Source organism: Felis catus, chromosome B4 (assembly GCF_018350175.1).
Source record: "Felis catus isolate Fca126 chromosome B4, F.catus_Fca126_mat1.0, whole genome shotgun sequence".
NCBI lineage: Eukaryota > Metazoa > Chordata > Mammalia > Carnivora > Felidae > Felis > Felis catus.
The window spans coordinates 37,791,455-37,815,205 of NC_058374.1; the positions used below are offsets into that span (position 1 = coordinate 37,791,455).

At 44.7% G+C, this 23,751-nt stretch overlaps 1 protein-coding gene across 10 annotated transcripts in view; it reads left to right on the forward strand.

Annotated features, from left to right (window-relative positions):
• Positions 1–11,262: 11,262 nt before the first annotated feature.
• Positions 11,263–23,751, forward strand: part of SLC6A13 (solute carrier family 6 member 13) — a 34,451-nt gene continuing 21,962 nt past the window's right edge. The window contains exons 1-4 of one of the 10 annotated variants that reach the window (XM_045061234.1): positions 14,897–15,017; positions 16,613–16,768; positions 17,057–17,175; positions 23,532–23,666. In XM_045061234.1, coding sequence (XP_044917169.1) covers positions 16,693–16,768; positions 17,057–17,175; positions 23,532–23,666 — 330 coding nt within the window. In that variant the 5' untranslated portion in view covers positions 14,897–15,017; positions 16,613–16,692. Of the gene's footprint in view, positions 11,387–14,427; positions 14,635–14,896; positions 15,018–15,047; positions 16,100–16,119; positions 16,333–16,607; positions 16,769–17,056; positions 17,176–23,531; positions 23,667–23,751 lie in introns of those variants that run through there. The other 9 variants (XM_045061231.1, XM_045061232.1, XM_045061233.1 and 6 more) reach the window with 9 other exon arrangements.

Below are 23,751 nucleotides of genomic sequence, written 5' to 3' on the forward strand. Positions count from 1 at the left end.
TAGAAATTGAGGTATAAGGTGCTCCCTCTTCTGCCTCCCCCCCACCCTCCTTTTCAAGGTACTCCTTTCCAAGTGATCAAGAAGCACTACTTTTCTGGCTAAAAAAGTAGAGCTGAAGCCCAATGCCAAAGCAACTGCAGGCTCTGGCCTGGAAAGCAGACTGAGAAAAAGGTGGCCGGAGGGGAAGGGCAGAGTCATTACCACAGATCAGGTGCAGAATGGAGATCTGTGAAAATCAGAATGGAGTGGCATGTCACAGGATGAGACTCATGCCATCAGGCCTGCCATAAGGGACAGAGGAAATCCACAACCTTTCACGGGAGAAGGATACCACGGGTACAAAATAAAGTGGAGGAAGAATGAAGAGTGAGTGACCCATGTTCACACGGCACAAGGTGAAACCACAGTCCCTCATTTCTTTAAAGTAGCAGGATAGGTTCCTAGAGCAGAAAGCCAGCAAGCATTCCTCTTGAATTCATGTCTAGAACACATTCTCAGGGGCACCGGGGTGGCTCAGTCGGTTAAGCGTACGACTTTGGCTCAGGTCATGATCTCACAGTCTGTGAGTTCGAGCCCCGCGTCGGGCTCTGTGCTGACAGCTTGGAGCCTGGAGCCTGCTTTGGATTCTGTGTCTCCCTCTCTCTCTGCCCCCCCTACTCATGCTCTGTCTCTCTCTGTCTCAAAAATAAAAACAAACATTAAAAAAATGTAAAAAAAAAAAAAAAAAAAAAGAAAGGCACCCGTGCAAGTGAGGGACCCCAAGACATCACTAGCTTCAAGGTGTACCTATCTCTGCTGGGTGAAACAGAGGGATCTGGGGGAGCCCTGGATTCAAATCCCAATTCTGTTACTTAGTAGCTTTGGAATCTTGGGCATTTACTTCTCTCTGAAGCTCTCTGAGGCTTACCTATAAAATAGGGATCATGCCAATCTTTCTGGTTTGCCAATGCAAACCAGGAGAATGTATGTTAAAGCGCCTGGCACAGTGCCACAACTGCTAATATTGATGACTCTATAGGGTGCTACATTTTGCTAGGTATAGTTGTTGATGAAGAAGTGAACACTGATTATTCTGGTCATTCTTGTTTAGAACTGTAATTCTTAAACATGGAGGAATGTGTCTTTAACTCATTTCGATGTTTCAAGGATCAGCTGAGTGGACTGAATACTTTGAGACTGTTTTCTTTATTTAGAAGACGGCACTGTATCATCTTAAAGAAGCTTCCATTCTAGGGATGCTAGGTCTGCACTGTAATCCTTGATGTCAGGATTGGGAAAATAATAACTCTTGGAATGACTGGAGCTGCTGAGAGAAAGAACTGTGGGCAGATCAAGTAGAAGGGGAACCATGAGAGCCACTTTTTTCCGTTATGGCCTGAGGTCAGCTGTGAAAGATGCAGAGCTGAAGTGAAGCCTAGACATGATCTGGGCTTACTCTCTGATTTTACACATGAGCAACTGGGGCCTAGAAAGGTGAAGTTCACTGCCCAAGGTTATGGGGCTGATTAGAGTCATTTCCAGGACTGGGATCGTGGAGTTCTGCCTCCCACGTTACCCATTTTTTTTTTTTTCCCCACCACACTGAAATTTGCTCTTGCCTCATTCTGCACTTATGCCTTTTCTTTCTGCCTCCTCCATGCGCCACCCCCATTGGTCACCTTGGAGGACTTGCCACACAATTCCCATACTGACTTATTTAGGCTTCTGCTTCTAAGTCTGCGAGTGTGTATGTGGAGTTCGCCAATTGGTGGATTTCTTGATTGGTGGAAACGAAGAACTGAATCAGCAGTGTGGAGCCACCGTTGAAGCAATCACAACATGGAACAGTCAACAACAATACGGCACGGCAGGGTCCGGAAGTTTTGAGCACTCCAGCTTGACAGAGATGTTAAGAACCTGGAGAGCATCCAGGGACAGCACTGAAAACAGTGGGTGGAGTAAGAAAGGAGGATTCTTAGAAGAGATAAAAGGGATTTGTGATTATTTATCTTGGAGAAGAAAAGGCTGAGGGTGGCTTTCCAAAAGAATTTCAAATATAAGGCATCTTTCCCGAGGATGGAATGAGAGCTAAGATAACTACCACAAGAGCATTTAGGCTACAGAGGTTTTCAACTTCAGCTGCTCATTAGAGTCATCCAAGGAGCTGTTGAAAACAGTCAATGTCCAAGCTGCACTTCACAACAATAAAATCAGAAGCTTTAGTGTCAGGAGCCAAGTGTCAGTGATTTTTAAAATGCTTTCCAGGTGATTTCAATGGGCAAACAAGAACCTGGGCTAAGAGTGAAGACAAAAGCCCCTTACCTGCTAAGGGTTATGTGATTTTGGAGAGGCCCTGAGTGGAGTGTGTGATCTTCCTATTTGGAAATGGTTTAAGTATATAATAGACCCTTAGCTTCTTGGAGTGTAGATAGATATAGATAAACACATCTGTAAATATAGCTGTCTGTATCTACATCTATCTGTCTGTCTATCTCTATACCCCTTAGAGATAGGTTTTGATGTGGTAGCCTTTTTCAGATGCAGTAGTTCTCAATCCTGGTTGTGCATCAAGTTTAATCTTTGTTAGAATCAAGATCATATTTGTGAGAATCAGGGTCAGTATGCATTAAGATCAAATTGCGGAGCTTTAAAAACACAGAGCTATCAGGGCACCTGGATGGCTCAGTCAGTTGAGTGTCTGACTCTTGATTTTGGCTCAGGTCATTATCCCAGAGTCATGGGATCGAGCCCCACATCAGGCTCTGAGCTGAGCGTGAAACCTGCTTAAGATTCTCTCGCTTTCTCCCTCCCTCTATCCCTCTCCCCTGTTCACACTCTTTCTGTCTTAAAAACAACTGCCCCCCAAAACCAGAGATATCTAGGTTCCACCCCAGAATAGTGAATCAAAATCTCTTAGGCAGGACCCAGACTATAAACTTATATATGTTATATATATAGTTAGCTAGATTTATATATAGTTAGCTAGACTAACTACATATAGATATAGTTATATATAGATATATAAATCTAGCTAACTATATATATGTGGTTATTACATATAACTACATTATATATATGGAGTTATATATATGTATATATGTGTATATATATAGTTACTACATATAACTACAATATACATAATGTAGTTATATACAGCTATCTATAAATTTATGTAGCATAGCTCTATGGGTAATTCTGATGTACAGTCAGTGTTGGGAATCACTTTCTTTTTTTAAAAAAAATGTTTATTTATTTATTTTTGAGACAGGGTGAGCGGGGAGGGGCAGAGAGAGAGAGAGAATCCCAAGCAGGCTCTGCACTGTCAGCACAGAGCCCAAAGCGGGGCTCAAACCCACGAACTGTGAGAACATGACCTGAACTGAAGTTGAAAGTCAGACATTCAACCGACTGAGCCACCCAGGTGCTCTTTGAGGAAAAGTGTTTAACTGGAGAGGAGGAGCATGTTGGAAGGGAGAAGGGAGCAGAGTTGGCAGGGGTTCATGGGCCAGATTATCACGTGCACAGCTATCCACTTAGTTTTAAACACTCTAACAGAGCAGGCAGCCTCCTGAGCTGCTGAGATCTCAGTGTAAAAAACAAGGGTTAGCGACACCTCAAGGAAGTCATGCTCTCATAATCCTTGCTTTCCTAGTTGCTCCAAGGCCCACGGAAGCAAGGTTTTCTCCAGACTCCATGTTCACGCATTGTGATTTCATATTCAGAAAAATTTACATATTAATCTGATAGAAGAGTTGAGTGGAGAACGGCCAGATGATGTCTATGTATTCTAGGAAATTTTTCTTTCCTTTTTTTATTTTTTTTAAATTTTTTAAATTTTTTTTATTTTTTTTTCAACGTTTATTTATTTTTGGGACAGAGAGAGACAGAGCATGAACGGGGGAGGGGCAGAGAGAGAGGGAGACACAGAATTGGAAACAGGCTCCAGGCTCTGAGCCATCAGCCCAGAGCCTGACGCGGGGCTCGAACTCACGGACCGCGAGATCGTGACCTGGCTGAAGTCGGACGCTTAACCGACTGCGCCACCCAGGCGCCCCTCTTTCCTTTTTTTAATGGAAGGAAGAGGAGAAAGATGCAACAAGAGTGAAGAATGTTGGGGTAGGGCTTCCTTTGAAGGCCAGAAAATTCTGGGAGATGGCAAGGGAGAAGCTGTGGCCAAGGCCTTTGAGAGGAAGGTGGGTTTCCTCCTCTCCGCAGAGTTACCAGCTCCAGCTGTGTCATTTCAGCTCTGCGAGGCTCTGCGTGTGGCTACCAGTGAGAAAAGAAGCCCCGTGACAGCTAAGACCTGCATTAGCACTGCCAGAACCTTGGCGTGGCTAGGCCTTGACACCCACAGTTGGGCCCCGTGTTCTGTTGAACATAAGGCATTTCCCACATCATCATCAGACAAGGCCACTTTGTGATCATGATGGAAAAGACAAAAATAAGAACACTCTGTGATCATCTCTGAAAAGAGACAAAAATATGAACGTTATCCAAATCACAAAACATGGCCAAACGTCTCCCTATGCTGGCTGACACGAATGACCACTGCTTCCCTACAAATTCCCATTTTTAGCTTTTCCTCATTCTTCCTGCTTTCTAGATAAAATTTAGCAAGAAATCCGGTCAGAAAATGATCTCTGCTTCCTAATAGCAACCAATCCACAGCAAAGCTCTGCTTCCCGAACCATCCTCAAAATCACCTAACACAAATTCACTTTATAATCAATCCTTTCTAACACCCTCTTACTGAGATCTCCCACTGTCCTGATGGAGCACATTCTCCTTTGTTGCAATGAGTAATCAACCTGTTTCACTACTGGTGTGTGCCTGGTGTCTTTGGCTGGTTGGTATTGCTACAACACAATTTGGGTGTGGGCCCTATTCTTTTCTAGTTTGGGGGAATAAGGATGGAGGAGACCATATAGTCACACTCCTTTTTGGGGCCCCTTCTCCCTCTCTGGACTAAGGAAAGAGTCATCAGCAGTGACACATGAGATTATAGGCAGTACCTTGAGTTCCATATCCTCCAGCTAAGTGATCAGTGCATCAATATATGTTCTTGCCTATCGTAAATAAACTCCTGTGGTGGTATTTAAAAATGGTTAGCCTAAAAGACTGTCCAAAGGTTGAAACTGTCGTTTTAACACGTTGCCACTCTGCCCTCTCTCAACGTAGCTCTGGGCTGTAGTGTCAGTGTGTGGAATCTATGTTGAGAATTTCTCCATTCACTCAGAGCCCCTTATCGCTCACGGTTAATCAGCCAAGAGTTTCCTGCTGAGACTAGTTAGTTACATAAATGTTGCAAACTCTCCTCTCTATTCTGAGAATGAGACAAGAAAATCAGGGGAACAGAGATCAGAAGAAACTGCATACAAGTAGAAAAGGACTACAATTAATTTTCTGGAGTTAAAGAGAAAAGTTATGATTTTCCTTCCTTGGTAGGGAAGGTAGAGTAGTGGGGCAGGATTGTCAACACGTCGGGATAGGAGACAGCCTCTAATTAGATTGTTAAAATATTCTTCAGGTCTGATGAAATTTTCAGTGAAAGCAACAATTTTTCTTGTCATTTCATTATTCACCTCTTTCCTAAGAAAGCTATGTTTAATCCCATGGGCTAGCAACAGCCCAAATAAACACAGTGCTACAGCTGTGCTTGGTAGCCTTTTTCTTGTCTTTTTTTTCCACCCCTCCTGGAGTTAAAGTGTACCATGGTATTTATAAGTAGTGGACTTTGAAATCTTGCAAGCCTGAGTTCAAATTCTGCCCCACCATTTTCTAGGTACGTGACCTTGAGTAAGTTATTTACTTCTCCCTAAGCCTATGTGTTCTCATTTTTAAGAAGTCGTAATAGCTGTTTCTGTCGTGGTGTCTCTCCCCCAAATGTGGGGCAACCCGATGGGTGGAAGCTTGCAGCACGGGAGGTGAAAGAATTCACCCGAGGCAGAACAAGGGAGATAGAAGTTTGTTGAATGCACTGGAAGGGAGCTGCATGCAGGACAGCAGAGCAGAGACTGTTATGAGGCAGGGGTGTGGGCTGTATTTAAAGGGGAGGAGGAGGAGGTGTGGGAATATATGTAATTTTCCTTTTTTGTTACCTGTGTCCGGGTTTATGTAACCCATTGGTCAGCTAGGGATTATGGATACTTTGAGGTGGGTCACCTGATGGCCCTGTCTGTATTCAGCCAAGAGGCTGGGGTCACCTCACTCAGGCTTCCATCGGTCAAGCCTGTTGCCCAAAAGCAGCCTCTACATCTGTTTCATAGCCTTTCTCTGAGGGTAAAATGAGATGGTGCACGAATAGCACTTACACGGTGTCTGGCACACTGGAAGTGCCTGATACAACTAGTAATGGTGATGATTGACATTAATATTCTTTGTCATTAGTTTTATTTCTTTAAGACCTTGGGCTGACAGAAGTTAGGCTATCCCATGTGGAATCGAACACAGCATAGTGAAGAGTCATCAACATTTTCAGTATCACCTGTGTTACCAGGGCTTTTCACAACAGGCTCAATCAAGTACTTGAAAAGCAGTAGTCAGGGAGCAAACGATAGTCTTTGGGAAAAAACAAAACAAAACAAGCTTTTTATATAAATTAGTTTTAGACTTAAAGAAACATTGCAAAAATAGTCCGGTTTCCCTTCACCCAGCTTTCCCTAATGTTAACATCTTACCAAACCGTAGTACGGTTGCCAGAATCGGGGACGTAACGTCGGCAGAGCACATTCAAAACTAAGTCCTTCTTCATATGCCACCAGTGTTTACACTAATGTCCCTTTTCTGTTCTAGCATCCTACCTAGGATCCTAGGTGGGTTCCCAGGTTACATTTAGTTATTATTTCCTTCAGTCTCCTGCGGCCTAAGACAGTTCCTCAGTTTCCTTGTCTTTCGCGACTTGGATGCTTTTAAAGAGTAGTAGTCAGTTATTTTGTCCAGTGTCCCCCACTCTGGGGTTGTCTTATGTTTTCTCGTGACCAGACTCGATCTTTGGTGAGGATACCACAGAAATGTTGTGTTTTTCTTAGTACATCATCTCCTGTGGTTCGTGATGTGCTTATTGATAGGTCTTATTATGGGAGATGTTGACCTTGGTCACTTGGTTATGGTGGTTTCTGTCTGATTTCTCCACCATGAAGTTACTGCCTCTTAGTAGTTAATAAATATCTTGGAGGAGATACTTTGAGACTATGTAAACTCTGTTCCTCCTCAAATTCTCACCCACTAATTTTAGCATTCATTGGTGGATCTTTTCTCCAACAATTATTACAGTGGTATTTGCCTAATGGTGAGTTTCTATTTCTTGCTTTCCTTCTACTTTTATTAATTGGAATTCTACTGTATAGGAGAGCTCTCCTTTCTCCCCCATTTATTTACTTCATTGATTATATACTTATATTAGCATGGACTTGTGAATATATTTTTTCCTTTGGGTTAAAACCCATTATTATCCTTATTCATATTGTTGCTTGAATTGTTCCAGTTTTAAAAAAACATAATTTGTTGTCTAGTTTGTTCACTACTTCCTTTCTTCCCTTTCAGGGTGATATTTGAAGAGATCAAAGAGGTCAAACAGTTCCTCACCCCTGTGGTTAAACAGAACTAACTATGCCTATTAATTTAAAGATTTCCAGAGGAACCCACCACTTCCCTCACCAACCAATTCCAGTGTTGACACTGGAGTTGCTCAGAAATATTCTTTCTGAAATGAATCATTCTCCTTCTAAAATTTATTTGCCCTTGTGTCACTCCTAGTAGAGACAAAAAGTTGCTGGGGGAGTATATCATGGCATATTGGCATTTAAATATGCCCAGGGTCAATTGGATAGAAGCCAAGACCTCCCAGGCCCACTTTCTCCATCGTTCACTTTATTTCATGCATCCTGTTTGGGGAGCACATCTTCCCATTATCCTCACTAACAGGCCTGAGTGAGTCTTAGAACTTATGCAGACTCTTGAGTGAGAATTCTGGAGTACTGGTTCTAGTGCTACCTTTTCCCAGATTCCCTGACCCAGGAGACAAAAGGATAATGGCAATGTGAAGGAGATGCAAAGCTAGTCCTGCTTGATTTGTGCTTAACCCCACACAGGGAGTTATGAAGAATTGTCATGAACACTCATTTTCCAGTGGTTTTCAAACTTTTTAAAACTTTGGTAAACCTAAACAAGGCAAATGACCTACAGCATTGGGGCGCCTGGTGACTCAGTTGGTTGAGTGTCTGACTCTTGATTTCAGCTCAGATTGTGATCCCAGGGTTATGGGATTGAGCCCTGCGTGGGGCTCTGCACGGAGTGTGGGGTTTGCTTAAGATTCTCTCTCTCCCTCTCCATCTGTCCCTCTCCCTTGAGTGTATTCTCTCTTTCTCTCTCTTAAAAAAAAAAAAAAAGACCTACCACATCAATTCCTACTTTATGGAAAAAAAAGAAATTGAGGGTACCAAAGATTTGGAGAGGAATAAAATAGCAAAAGAGCAATCAAAATGGTAATATGTGGGGCGCCTGGCTGGCTTAGTCAGTGGAGCATGTGACTTTTGATCTCAGGGTTGTAAGTTCAAGCCCCACATTGAGTGTAGAGATTATTTAAAAATAAAATTGAAAAAAACGGTAATATGCAAGTGGTTATGTAAAAACAATAGGATCAACCAGCAAAACAAAACATTCCTTAACATGAGAGCAGCAACTCAAAACTAGCTCAGCCTGATCTTAATGATGCCCTGATCCCTGACAGTCTTTCCTGGAAACTGGGAACGCCAATTTTTACACATAGAGGACATAGGAGGGGCTGTGCAACATTGCTAAAGGCTGTATGGTATCTTTATATACGTGATGTGTATATATATATATATATATATATATATATGTATATATCTGAGGCCTCAGTAAACTCAAGTTATCCGGTCTTTTTTTTTTTTTTTTCTTTTAATTTAGAAAGAGTGTGAGTGAGGGAGAGAGGCAGAGGGAGAGAGAGAATCTTCAGCAGGCTCCACGCTCAGCCCATGTGGGGTTGGACCCTCTGGGACCATGACCTGAGCTGAAATCAAGAGTCAGATGCTCAACCCACTGAGCCACGCAGGCGCCCCTATCTGGTCATTTTTGAATACAAATACCAGAGTTTCCAACTTAACAGTTCAGTTACGAGGTCATTAGTAAGTACCACTCAATGGTAAATTAAAAATAGAAGTTAACAGTGTTGGCTTTGAAGACAGACTTTTTTGCAACCTCTCTCAGAGAAGATATTTGGTCTCTTGTTTTACAGTTAAGTAAGATGGAGGGATGGTTAGAAGGGGAGAGGAGACGGAGCTGCTGAAATACAGGAATAATAATCTCTGTGAGGCTCCTTGGGTATTATCATAACGCGCTGCCGTGCCCCTTGCTGCCATCCCTGGAGGGGATGTCACAGATGAGACAGAAGAGAAATAGAAACTGTGTTAAAATCTCGGATTTACCTTCTTTTCTACTCCTCTGTGTCCTTTCAGGCACATTTTTTTTTTGTTTTTAATCCCATTCAGTCATCCACCTCCACCACATGACTATTTCTTACTGTCTGGCCTGACATTCAAGGCTTGCTCTGTATTAGGCCCTTTACATATGCCCATTTTCTCCCGAAACCTCAACTCAACCCTGCAATGTAAGCACCTTTTCATAGATTTCTTGAAAACAAGGTTCGAGCAACAAGACCACAAACTGGAAAGTGATGGAGGCAGGACTCAGCCCTGAACCGTCTGGTCTCGGCGCCGAGGCGGTGTCCTGGCACTGCACTGCGCCCCAGCCGGTGGCTCTGGGGGGCTCTGCTGGCCAAAGAGGCAGCCTACCTTCACCACAGCCGGGCCCTGAGCTGCTCCTGCCCCGACACTGAGTGCCCGGGACAGCGCCCGCCCCCTCTCCACAGCCGCCTCTTTCACTTAGGAGGACTTTAGGGCTTTGCTTTGTTGGAAAGTTTGGCACTTTCTTTTCTTATTGGTTTAAAGAGTTATTTCAAAAAATCAATTCTAGCACGTTATTTAAACATTCAAACCGACCCGAAAGCTTAAAAATTTAAGCAGAAGTGGAAAATGTCCCTTACTTCATTTTTCATTTCCTGACCCCAACCCCTTCTCTCCAGATAGAGCTACTATTAATTGTTTAGTGAATGCTTTTTCTGACTTCTCTTTTTTCTTTTTTTTTTTTTTAAGATTACTTACTTTGAGAGAGAGAGAGAGAGAACAAGTGGGGGAGGAGCAGAGAGAAGGAGAGACAGAATCCCAAGCAGGCCACCACACCACTGGCGCAGAGCTCGATGCGGGGCTCGAACTCACGAACCAGGAGATCATGACCTCACCTGAAATCAAGAGTCAGACGCTGAACCGACTGAGCCACCCAGACACTCCCAGCTTTTCTATATGTATATAAATGTGTGTGTGTGTGCATGTATGTGTGTTGAGGAAGTTTTCCTGGCTTCTCAGTTGTCTGTAATCTATATATCTTTACTTTTTTGTTTTCTAATGAAAGTTTTCTTTTATTGAACTTTATGCATATAATTTTGCCAGTAAAACAAAAAGTACAAAATAAAAAATAGATAATATGGTACAACTTTCAATGATTGATAGTTTTTTCATTCTATCAATGTATTTTTTTAATTGAGGTGTAGTTGATTCACAGTATTACATTAGTTTCAGGTGTACATATGTATCTTTATTCTAATCACGGTCTACACCAAATCAGAACCTACAGAGGCATAAGAGAAATGTACACTAAAATTTTTTTCAATGGTTTTTTTTTTTTTTTTTTGAGAGAGAGAGAGAAACAGAGTGCCAACGGGGAAGGGACAGAGAGAGAGGGAGACAGAATTCCAAGCAGGCTCCGGGCTCTGTGCTGACAGAGCTGTGTGGGGCTTGAACTCACGAGCCATGAGATCATGACCTGAGCCGAAAGCGGATGCTTAACCAACTGAGCCACTCAGGCGCCCTGAGAAATGTACATTTAATCTGCACAGCACCCAACCCAAGGGACACCTATTCCTGATGTGTGTATAGGAGTACAGGAGCACTGGGGCTGGAGAAAGGGTGGAAGGTGGGATCCCTCTAGGGTGACCCTGAGGTTGCCGGTTGGGGGGGGGGTGGGCAAGAGCACATGAGCTCTGGGGGAGAAGACTAGCTGCCCAGCCTCACAAGCAACTGGCCTGACCTGCCAGGGTGTACTCGCACTCCCCAGGCTGTGAAATGACTCCGGTGTGTAAGTCTGCTGCTCAGGGAAAGGGAAAGTGGGGTGGGGAGGCAGGAGGAGGAATGTGGGCAGGGCCAAGTTTAGAATTACAAGTGCAAGTGCCGCAGAAGAGTTGGAACCACACTTTAAATAGCCAGCACCTTCCCCTTCCCCCTTAGATAATTCTTCTCCCCCTGACTGGACCTCTGGCAGCAGCTGCACTAAGGTTCGTAATATGTTCTCTCTCTCTCTCTCCCTCCCTCCCTCCCTCTCTCATTTTTCTGTTTCTGGGTCTCAGACTATAGGATGGGATCATAGGACTTACAACCAAAGGATTTTTTGATCCTCCTAGAATATATGTTTCTGACATTCATGTGTGTACATGCAAAGCCTAGATGCTATATTCTTGGCTTTCTGAAACTGCAGTGGCTGTTGACTTAAGGGACAATGCGATTTAGAGAAAGAGAGCCCTAGATTGAGCAGAAAGGAAAGCTTTTTTCTCTGTGAAATGAGACAATGAGCAACTCTTTGACGAGATTGAAAGAAACTACAAATTTGAGTGCCTGTTATTCTGCTAAGTCCTTTACTTTATATGCATAACCTCATCTAATCCTCCCCACTTTTACAGATGAGTGAACGAAGGCTCAGAGTAATTAATTAACTTCTCTGAAGTTGGGCAGCGAGTGGTACAGCACAGACCTAAGATTTGTACCCGGCTTGTCTGACTCTACAACTCATGACCTTTTTGTTGCACCACACAACCTCTGAGAAACAGTACCCTAATGAGGCAAGGGACCCAGGATAGGGCTACTGTTTCTTCTAGGGTCTGAGAAGATGAAGGAGTGGAGGGAGATGGCGTGCCATCATCAGAAGACACCCATCGGATGGTAAAGGGAGGCTGAGAACCGGCACAAGACGTTAGACAACCTTCTCAAAAGGACTGAGGAAGCTTGCTTCTTGGGACCAGCTGCTTGGATTTCTCCTTCTCAGTGCACACTCTTTGGAGCCTATTCCCTAATTTATCAAATAAGCAAAGATCCCTACTGTTCCTTGACTTTCTCTCTAACTTTTTGAATCCTGAAGGTAGCCCCCGCTGGGGAAACTGAACCATAGGAGAGTCTGGCCAGATGGGGCTCCCAATGAGAAAGTTCTGTTAACATGAATTTTTCTTGAGGGGTACAAAAATGTCCATCTGCTTACTTCTCCGGAAAAGGGGCCACTGTGAAAAATCAGGGAGAGTCATTAGAAGATGCTTATTTAGACATGCTGAGAGACGCCTGGGTGGCTCAGCTAGTTGAGCGTCTGACTTGATTTCACCCCAGGTCATGATCCCAGGGTCATGGGATCGAGCCCCATGTAAGGCTCTGCACTGATCGTGGAGCCTGCTTGCCATTCTCATTCTCTCTCTCTCTCTCCCTCCCTCTGCCCCTCTTCCCTGCTCATGTTTTCTGTCTCTCTAAAATAATAATAATAAAAAAAAGACATGCTGATAAACCTGGGCAGCCAATTAAATCGAGAGATTTAATTGAAAGAGCAGGAACAGAATGGGTTCAAGTCCCACTTGTGCAATTTACTCGCTATATGTCACTTAACCTCTCTGAGCTGCACCTTCTTTATTTACAAAGCAGAACTAATACTGCTTACGTTTCAGGGTGGTTGTGTGGATTAAGTGAAATAAGTATATGTAAAGTGCTTTGTAGTAGTTACTCTTTACGTGTGAGCCACAGCAGATCTTATCTTCAATCTCAGTAAGAGTCTAGAATAGGGCAGGGGAACATTTGGAACTGTGGCCCTTTATTCATTTCATGTTGTCTTCTCTACTGAAATAGATTCCCACATGTTTCGTCACCAACAAAGAAAAAGAGCCCATAGTTCATCTTTCTCTTATGTTGACTTCAGAGAGAGGTAGAAAGATAGCTGGGAAGGTCAGTCCATCTTAATTCAGAATTCCAAGGCCCACTCAGCTTCTCCCATTCCTTTGGAAGCATTTCTTTTCTTTTCTTTTCTTTTTTTTGAAAGAGAGCAAGAGTGCACTTGAGGCGGGGGCAGAGACAGACAGAGAGAGAGAATCCCAAGCAGGCTCCTTGCTGACAGTAAAGAGCCCGACTCAGGGCTCAAACTCACAAACTGTGCGATCATGACCTGAGCTGAAATTAAGAGTTGGACACTTAACTGACTGAGCCGCCAGGAGCCCCTGGAAGGAGTTTTTAAAAACTTGCTTTTATTTTAATGTTACAAAATAAATCATGTTCTTTGATGAAAACATAAAAAATAGAAATAAGGAAAATATTCCTATAATCCAACCACTGAGCGAGAAACATTTTGGTGGATATCCTAGTCTTTTTTTTTTTTAACGTTTATTTATTTTTGAGACAGAGAGAGACAGAGCATGAACGGGGGAGGGTCAGAGAGAGAGAGGGAGAGACAGAATCCGAAACAGGCTCCAGGCTCCGAGCTGTCAGCACAGAGCCCGATGCGGGGCTCGAACTCACGCACCGCGAGATCATGACCCGAGCCAAAGTCAGACGCTTAACCGACTGAGCCATTCAGGCGCCCCTATCCTAGTCTTTTGATGCATACATTTTATAAAATGTTTTCCAAGCATGATCATATCATATGTGCTATTTTATAATTTTTCACTCCACATATCGTGAACACTTTGATTTCATTACACTTTCTTCTGCAACACAATTTTTCATGATTATATATTAGTCCGTTGTATGTATGGGCCATAATTTCTTAACCTGTGTGTGTTTTCTAATTTTCTGCTGCTGTAAACAATGAACATCCTCAGTGCCAAATCTTTATCCACAGTCACAATTATTTCCCTAGAGTAAATTCCTGCATGGGAGATTGGTGGGTTTGAGGATCTTTTCCGCTGTCCCCATACAGAATACAGACACTGGAGCACGTGCTAACACAGACAAAGCTGGTTGTAGGGTGGCGTGGAGAACTTAGCCCGGGGGCCATGTGAACTCTTCCATGTCCACAAGCCCCAACCCAAGAGGCCCTCCCTAGTGGAAAGAGTATCTATACTTCAGCATCAATGCTTTCTTCCTGAACAGTAAAGGAATATACATTCTTAGCAGGTGTTACCCAGGCTTTACCAATACGAGATGCTAAGGAGGACGTGGGTCTATAGGCAAGGGGGTAGGAATTTACTTTCTCCTGGTGCACTTATTCCCTCGGGAGTTTGCTGGTGAAGGAAGGGGAAGGCTTTCCTCCCAAGGTTCCCAGCGGTAATAGAACACTCTGCTTGTTTTTCAGGTGGGATGGATAGCAGGATCTCGAGCACAGCCAGCAATGGGGAGACAAAACCAGTATACCCTGTCATGGAAAAGACGAAGGAAGATGGTACCCTGGAACGGGGGCACTGGAACAACAAGATGGAGTTTGTGCTGTCAGTAGCCGGGGAGATCATTGGCCTAGGCAACGTCTGGAGGTTTCCCTATCTCTGCTACAAAAATGGGGGAGGTGAGAGCTACTGCGCCACCCCACCCATCCCTGGAAGGAGGATGTCTCCATCTCCTGTAATTATTGCCCCTCTGGGGACTCCCATGGGTGCATAGAATGCTGGAGTTGGACAGCCCCTTACAAGTCAGTAAGGACACTGCAGGAAACTGAGACCTTCAGAGATTATGTAACTCTCCCAGGGGTCTTTCTAGAATGCTATGGCATCATAGACATATGAACATAGGTTTGGAACCAGATGTATCAGAATTTGGATTCTGGCTCTGCTACTTACTCTCTGTGTAGTCTTGGGCAAGTTATTGAGGCCAATAGCTGAGGCTGTTCAGCTGCTGTTCCTGTAAATTCAGATAGTAGTACCTGCCTTTAAGTTGCTGTAAGGATGAGAGGTAATGTGTGTGTAAAGTGCTTAATAAATGGCAGCTGTGTTGAAGATGATGTTGATACTGAACTGTCCTGTGGTCTTGAGACTCCTTAGTCTTTGTGTTTTCCCTTTCTCTGCTGGCATTGTGACATTCTCTAAGCCAGTCATTACCCAACCCCTACCAGTGTCATAACCTTTGATACTAGTGGCTCTGCCTTCAAAACTTCCCACTGAAAGTTTGTGTGTATGCAGTATTAACTCTAACTCTTTCCTAGGGCTTTTTTGGCTTCTCATTCCTCCTATCCCTTCCAGCCTCCTAGAATAACTTTGCTACCCCACAGCAGTGGTGGTAATTTTCCAACCAGTAACTCACTTTCAGGGAATCCCAGACCTCTGTGGGACGCCCTGGAGGGATTTCTCAGGTACTGAAGTGTTCTGGCTGAGCAGTAGGTTACGAACATCTCCTTGTTGATGGGTAAAGCTTATAGGTGTTGGGGCTCCCAGATCTGGTTTGGAAGTGAGGTTGCAGCCTGGGCTGCGGGAGAGGGAAGTGCAGAGGTAGGTAACGCGGGGAAATGCTGAGGGCAGTGGTTATTCTGGGGCCATGAGGATTGGAGGGTACCCTAATGTGACACCCAGCCTTGTGCAGGGGAGTCGGAGCCTCCAAATGCATTGAGCTCAGTCTCCTGGTGGTTTCGGACAGTGGAGGTGGGAGGGCCGGAGAGGAGGGTACAGAGGTCCTCTGAGCCCATGGAGCCTATTCTCAGGATTGTGGCAATTGGAGGATTGGCCGTGGAGTTGGAAGTTAATTTGTATGTTTCCAGAGGGGTGGGTATGGGCTGATGCGTCCTTTCTCCCCAGGGATTTCTGGCCAGCAGCCTGAAATCATAGGACTTTGTTCCGTGTGCCCTGTGAGGGAAGGAAGGAGGTCTTCCCACTTTGAACCTAGTCCTGGACACTCCACACGCTTCCCTTCAGAGAACTGGGTGGAGGGACGAGGCTGGTCCAGGGAGGAGGAGGAATCTGGGGGCTAAAGCTGGCCACTGGGACTCTATATCTGGAGCCTAGTAACCAGCTTAGCTCCTCACATGGCAGGAAGATTAGGAGGTGAGCGGCTTTCCCCAAGCCTCTCTGGAATTGGGTAAAGGTTGGCCTGGGAATTAGCAGGAGTGGCACGAAGAGGTGGGAGGGAGTGATATCCAGGTCTGGCGCAAAACCGCTGGGCTGAGAAATGTGAAGCGAAGGGAACCATAATAGGAGCAGTGGGGGCTGTGGGCTCACCCTGTTGAGGGAGCTTGTCTGGCAGTGTTTGGATCTGAGCTCTGCCTTGGGACTCTGTGGTGAGTCTGTGTAGGCCTGGGAGTGTGTGATATTGTCTCCAGGGGAAATGCAGGCCCAAGAGGAGAAAAGAATCGGGGGCCCTTGGTTCTTGCTATGGGCTTGTGAGGGAAGAGGGTGGGTATGATGGCTGTGGCTGCTTCCTCCCTGGAGAGAGCCTGCCTTCCAGCATGCTGATTCTGATTGAGAGTGGAGACATTTTCAGGGGTCCCGGATCCAGTCAAACTCTCGGTTTAATCCCTAACACTGCCACCCACAATCTCTTCCCTTGATCAAGTGCAGGGTTTTAGGACTCCTCTTTTCCTTGATGGACGACAGCAGCTGGAGGGAAGTGTTCTGAGGGGCTTTGGAGCTAGAGACTGATGCCCAGGTTTGCTCTGAAGGGCATGAGTCACCCAGGGCCACCGGGGGAATTAATGGAAAGCCTCCTTTGCCAAGGTAAGGGGGACTAACCGAGGAGATGTGTGCTCGTGAGAGGGACCTAGATATGCCTGGGTTTTGGGGTTCCCAGCAGCTTAACCTTTCTGTCACCACTCAGCCCCCTTCATCTCCCAGCAAAACAAAGCTCCCACAGAGAATGGGTCCCCACACTTCCTCTTCTCACCCCCTTGTCTGTCAAGGAACAAACTGATGCCTCTTTCTGACCCTTTGCTACCAGTATGGGGAAGGAAGGTGAGGAGAATGGAGACCACTTACATTGATTTGACCCTTTTCCTCCTGCTTTAGTGATTTTATTTAAACCCATGGTCCTCCAACTGGGACCTGGACTCCCAGGGGATGAGAGGAATGTTCTGAGCAAGTTCTGGAGAAGGATGCTGGGGTCCTCTGGGGTGTATCATGCTCAGGTAATGGACCCTATCGGCCTGCTTCTGGGCTTCTGGGCCCTTTCTTCAACTTCCTAGCTTTAAACAGCTACTTTTGTGCTTGGGGCAGGAGGGGAAGATAAGCTTGGCCCTTTATTATTATCAATATTTGTCTAGTGGTGAGGTCAGAGATTAAAAAAGTCCCTAAAATATAATTTTAGTTCCAAACTTAAGAAATACAAATGATGTCTTCTTGGGTTCCTTCTAGCTTTAACATTTGGTAGATCCAATTTGAAGTGAGTTCCAGAGCAGAGAAAGAGCTGAAGCAAGAAGATGATAGAAAAGCAGGTAAACTAGTTAAACACTAGAGTTGAAAACCAGAGAAGCTGAGACAGTGATTAAAAGAAGCCCATCTAAAATCAGAAGAAACTGGTAGGCTTTTCAGAGAGATGGATGAACGAGATGCCTGCCTCAATCATCTCCTAGCTGAGCACAATCCCTGCTGTCCGGAACCTGTGGCCAATCCACCCCCAGATATCTTTTTGGAGTCTCCAGTCTCAGCCAGTTGCCCCAGCACACAGCCCACCAAGCCCCGACCCTGCCTGAGTCATTCAACAGCAGTTACAGGGTACAAACTATCTGCCTAGAATTATTCTAAGCTGTTGGGCTACATCTACAAACAGAACAGAACAATTCCCTGTCCTCGTGGGGCTTACATTCTTGAAGAGGGAGCCAGACAATAAACAATAAATGTAGTAAATAAGAAAATTATATATAGCATATCGGAAGTTAATGGGTGCTGTGGAAAATGACCAAGTAGAGCTGGGAAAAGAGGATCAGGAGTGTGTGTGTGTGGAGGGGGCACATCGAGAACATTTGAGCAAGGTTTGCCAGGAGTGAGAGGGCTGGTCATGTGGATATCGAGGGTAAAAGTGCTCCAAGCAGAGGACACAAAAGATTTAATAGTAGTAAAGCAAGAAGCTGACTGGCTTATTTGAGGAGTTGCAAGGAGGGGAGTAAATAGAAGCTGAGGTCAGAGAAGTAAATAGGACGAGGGTGGCAGATCATGTAGGTCCTTGTCAGCTATTGTAAGACTTTGGCTTTTGCTCTAGTGACATGGGGAGACAGGGCAGGGTTTTGAGCAGGAGCGGCATGATCTTACATTTTAAAATAATCTCTTTGGCTGCCGTTGAGAACTGATTGTACACGAGTCGGGGCAGAAGCAGACCAGTTACGAGGCTAAATATTTCGGAGTCATCCTTGAGTCCTTCCCTCCCACTCCCAGACTGTTAGATCTACCTAATTACCCAGATTCTGGGGGCTTCAGAGCATGAGTCTTCAGCTGGAACCTCTCCAGCTCCCTGGACTCTGGCTGCCAACAGACTTGAGGAACCCAGAGTGCCTGGGACTGGAGACCCCACATGATGTATGCAGAATCTGACACCTCTTGTCACTTCCACTGCTGCTGCCTGGGCTTAGCGGTCCAAGGATTGCAGACTGAGCACTGCGAAGGAAGGAGTTGCCATTTACTGTGATGTGGAAGGCCATAAGAGGAGCAGGTTTTAAGAAGAAAATAAGGAGTTGACTTTGGGGAACACTGAATGGAGATGTCGACTAAGCAGTAAAACATATGAGTCTGGAGTCTGTGAGAGAGATGTGGATGGGAGATATAAATTTGAGAGTGATTAGAATTTTGATGGTGATAAAAGAGAGCAAGGACTGGGGGGAAGGGGAGGGACCATCAGGAGACAGAGAAGGAGAAACCAGTGAAGAAAGATGATACCAGGGTGATGAAGTGTTTTGGGAGGCAAGCATCAAATGCTGCAGATAGGTTAAGAAAGATATGGAGTGAGAATGAAGTGTTGGCTTTGGTGGCATGGAGGCCTTTGGTGACCTTGTAGGAGCAGTCCCAGTGGTATGGCGGGGCAAAGACCGCTTGCAGTGGGTTCAAGATAATGGGGAAAGAAAATGATTAGAAATAGGAAATATGGGTGATTTGGGCAAAACTTGGGAGTGGGCAAAGTACATTTCTGCTGTCTGTGTTCTCCCTCCTGGGGAGGGATAAGCCAATATGAGTGCCGCGTAGTAGTGACAGTGTGCCTGTATGTCTGGCGGTGGTGGGGATGGGTCTCCTGACTGGAGAAGTGGCTCAAGAACTATTTCTCAAGCTCTCCACCCTCAGTTCCCTGGAGGGAAAAGCAAACATGACCTTCCACCAGGGCCTATCCCTTAAAGTTCTAGCCATGCAGATGAAAAGTCTCTGGATAACTCAAAAGGCATGATGTTGGGGAAAGGTGGTAGGAGAGGGTTTTGGCAAGAGAATTCAACTCTACCACAAGGGAATTTAAGTTACTTGCCTGCCAATCTCAGCCCAGACAAAAAGACCATCTGCCAAACATTTTATGCTTAATTCCTTTTCTTTTTAAAGATTTTATTTTTAAGTAATCTCTACATTCAACATGAGGCTCAAATTCACAACCCCAAGATCAAGGGTCTCATGCTCCCCTGACTGAGCCAGCCAAGCGTCCCTATACTTAATTTCATTTTTTTAAAGTAGGCTCCACACCGGCTGTGGAACCCAACACGGGGCTGAACTCACAACCCTGAGATCAAGACCTGAGCTGAGATCAAGAGTCAGACACTTAACCTACTGAGCCACCCAGGCACCCTCACCCCCCACACTTAATTTCTAAGTCCAGGTTGCTGAAAACCAGGGGCAGAGGTCACTTGTGCTAAGAATCGTTGGTTTTTGCTAGTCATAGAACAGCAGCTGGAGATCAGTTACCTTGTGCGAGGACAGGTGCTTCCTTCTTCCTTGTACCCCGCCTCCCCCCAAGCCCTCTCTGCTTCTGATCTCCAGTCCCCAGACACCCAGATCCTGGTGGCTTCAGAACATGGGCCTTCCGCTAGGATCTCTCCAGCTCCCTAGACCTGGCTGCCAGCAGACTGAGTTTCTCAACACCTGGGATGCCTGGAGACTGCATGTGAGGCTACAGCAGAATGTCCCGCAACTGGATCTCTAGGAATGGGGATCTTAGAGGAGCAGGCTGTGGGGGAAGGGCAGCTCTAGACCATAGGGAGATGAAGGCAAAGAGGATTAAATGGTACCTGGCCTCAGGGAGAACTGGTCACCTTGCTGTTGCTTGTCAGTACGTAAGAACAGAGAGAAGAGAAGAACACTTTTTTCCTCCATGTAACAGTAATAGCTATTTTAGTAGTGTGTGATGATTTGTTACCATTTTCAGTTAATTACTCACCCCCCAGGAGTGGTCAGATTAGTGGTGACTGCAGCACATAACTGTTCATGTATGCTCACTGCTGTGTTGCTCATGTGGAATCTCATCTGTTTATGTTTTAAAATATTAGCTGGAACATTACGGATGACACCACAGAGTGTGCTGCTTTTGTGAAGGGTGGCCTACAGAGTGATTCCCCTCTAGGTTGGGCATGTGGCCTCTCCATCTCATGGGGGAACAGGCCAGGACCTTTTAGAATTTGGGGAAGGAGACTAACCCACAGGAATAGGGAGCAGGTAACTGAACTCCATCCTCCACCTCTAGGACTAGCTCCATCTTTTAATGGTGGTGACTGGGGCTGTGGGGAAAGAGGCAGAGTGCCCCCAAAGGACTCCCCAATCTGCACTTGGCTCCCTCTGGGTCCCATCTCTCTCCTACCCCTTCCCTTTGTAGGACTAGTGGCTCTGCTTATTGAGTGTGAACCTTGCCCCTTGTGGCCAGCTGCCCACGTGCTCAAAGAAGCAGAGGAGGAGAGGCATAGAGCTGACCATGGAACCTACTGCAGTTAAACATTGGCTTGGTTTATTGGGAAAGAGCAGGTAGCATAAAGATAGGGAGGTGGAGCTTGAGCTGGGCAAAAATTCTCTTTCTCTCGGTCTTTCTGTCTCTCCCTCTTCTCTCTCCTTTTTTTCTGCCATGCTTTCAACTCTGAGCAGTAACTGTCCATATCAGCTACTAAGTTCTGTCTTCCCTTATTTTCCTTTCCTACTCAACAAGTCTTGGGTTGACTTATGGACTTATTAGGCTGAGGTGTTTATGATCTTTATTTCTTTGCCCTTCTGGTAATCAGGTGCCTTCCTCGGTGCCTGACTTATGGATGTGTAGACTACAGGCCAGAGATTTGAAAGGTGAAGGACTGGAGAGCTCTATTCCCCATTAACTTTCATTTTAAACCGTTTCATTTCCTCCATCCCCAGGTCTTTGGCAACCACCATTCTACCCTTTAATTCCACAGATTTGGCTTTTTAATTTTTATTTTAAGTTTGTTTGTTGTTTTAGTAATCTCTACACCCAACGTGGGGGTTGAACTCACAACTCCAAGATCAAGATTCACATGCTCTTCTGACTGAGCCAGCCAGGCACTCCAAATTTGGCTTTTTTAGATTCCATATATGAGAACAATCAGTATTTGTTATTCTCTCTCTGAAAATGTAATGTCTTCGAGGTCTATTCATGTAATCTCAAAAGGCAGGATTTCCTTTTCATGTGTTGATATTTAAAGTGCATTTCTTTTAAGCAACATGTAGCTGAACCTTGTTTTTATTTTGAAGCCAATCTGACAATCTCTGCCATTTATTTGGGACATTTAGACTATTTACATTTAAAGCAATTATTCATACAGTTAAGTTTAAATAAAATTATCTTGCTTTTTGTTTCCTACTTGTCTTATCAGTTCTTTGTTCCCCTTTTCCTATCCTTCTGCTTTCTTTTGAATTAATTGAATATTTTTTATTATTCCATTGTTGGCTTTCTTCCTTTGATGACTTATTAGCCATAAGCCTTTGTTATGTTAGTTGAATGATTGTTTTAGGTTTTGTAGCATACATTGGGTTTTTTTTTTAATGTTTATTTTTGAGGGAGAGAGAATGGGAGTTGGGGAGGGGGAGAGAGAGAGAGAGAGAGAGAGAATCTGAAGCAGGCTCTGCGGTGACAGCACAGAACCTGATGCAGGACTTGAATTCATGAACTGAGAGATCATGACCTGAGCTCAAGTCAACCAACTGGGCCACCCAGGTGCCCCTGTAGCATACATCTTCAATTTATCACAATTCACCCTCAAGTAATATTATACCACTTTACATATAAGAACCCTACAATAATACATTTCCATCTCTCTCCTCCTGACTTTTGTGCTCTTGTTGTTACACGTTTTACTTTTTCATCTGTTATAAACTCCACCTTACATTGTGTAACCAGTCAGTTAACTTTTCAAAGAGATTTGGGTGATAAGAAAAAAATTCTTATATGTTTACTTGTGTATGTAACATTTCTAACATTCTTCGTTCCTTTGTGTGGATTCATATATCTCTCTGGCATCATTTCCCTCTGGCTGAAGGTTTTTCTCTAACATCGCTTGTAGTACAGATCTTTTGGTGATGGATTCTTTCAAGGTTTGCTTGTCTTAAGAAGCATTACTTCACTTTCATTTCTGAACAGTATTTTTATTGGGATTTTTATATTTCTATAAAAATTCTTGAGCTTTGCTCGGGACCAGTGAAGTTATTTGATACTTTTGGGTTTTGCTTCTAAGATTTGTTAGGGAGAACCAGAGCTGTGCTCAATCTAGGGCTAATCATTCCCCACTTCTGAGGAAATACCTTCTCTTCCCAATGCCTTGAGAATTCTGGGACTATCCAGTCTGGCTAGTGGGAGCCAGCACTCTTCCCAGCCCTGTGTGAGCACCATTACTCTCAATCTTTCTGAATGGTTCTTTCCCTTAGTTCGGGTCATTTCCTCCTATGTAGATGCTGAGCGGCACTCAGTTGAAAGCTAGAAGGGGACTCTCCGCAGATATTTGGATCTCCTTCTGTGTGCAGTTCTCTCTTCCCTGGTACTCTGTGAACTGCCCTATCTACCTTGCCAACAGATAGAGGTCCACAGTGGAGAAAATGCCAGCATTTCCAGAATCAGTACACTTGTCTCAGCCAATAATTATGAAAAACAGAAGGAGAAAGGATTACTAAAGGGAAATCTGATTTCAGTCTGCTAAAAGTCTCTCTCTACCATTAAAAGCAGTCATTTCCTTGGAAAAAATTATAGTCTGTGGGCTGTGTTAATGCTCCTGGATGTCCATTATTCAATGAGCACCTTGCTGTGGCCACAAGTTTTGTGTAATTAAAGTAATAATTGATGTTCGATGGGGAGCAAGCCTTGGTAGGTATAGATTGAAACTTTCAGTGATAAAAAGGGCTCGTTAGGTAACTTGGTGACTCTTGATTTCTGCTATGGTTCCAGATATCTGGACAGATGTCCCCTGCATTTTGCATGTTCTGCACCCCTGGGGATTCTGACTGGCAACGTGGGGTGGTGATGGGAGGAGATGAATGTGGACTATGAGGAGGGTGGTGCCAGGTAATGGAAAGCCTGTTTCCCACCCCACAGGTGCCTTTTTCATCCCCTACCTCATCTTCCTCTTTACCTGTGGCATTCCTGTCTTCCTCTTGGAGACAGCACTGGGCCAGTACACTAGCCAGGGAGGCATCACAGCCTGGAGGAAGATTTGCCCCATCTTTGAGGGTGAGTAGCCCTGTGCCTGATTCCAGGATATCTGCATACATGGTTATAAACCTTATTTGGAATGACTGGATTTAGTAGCCGTGCT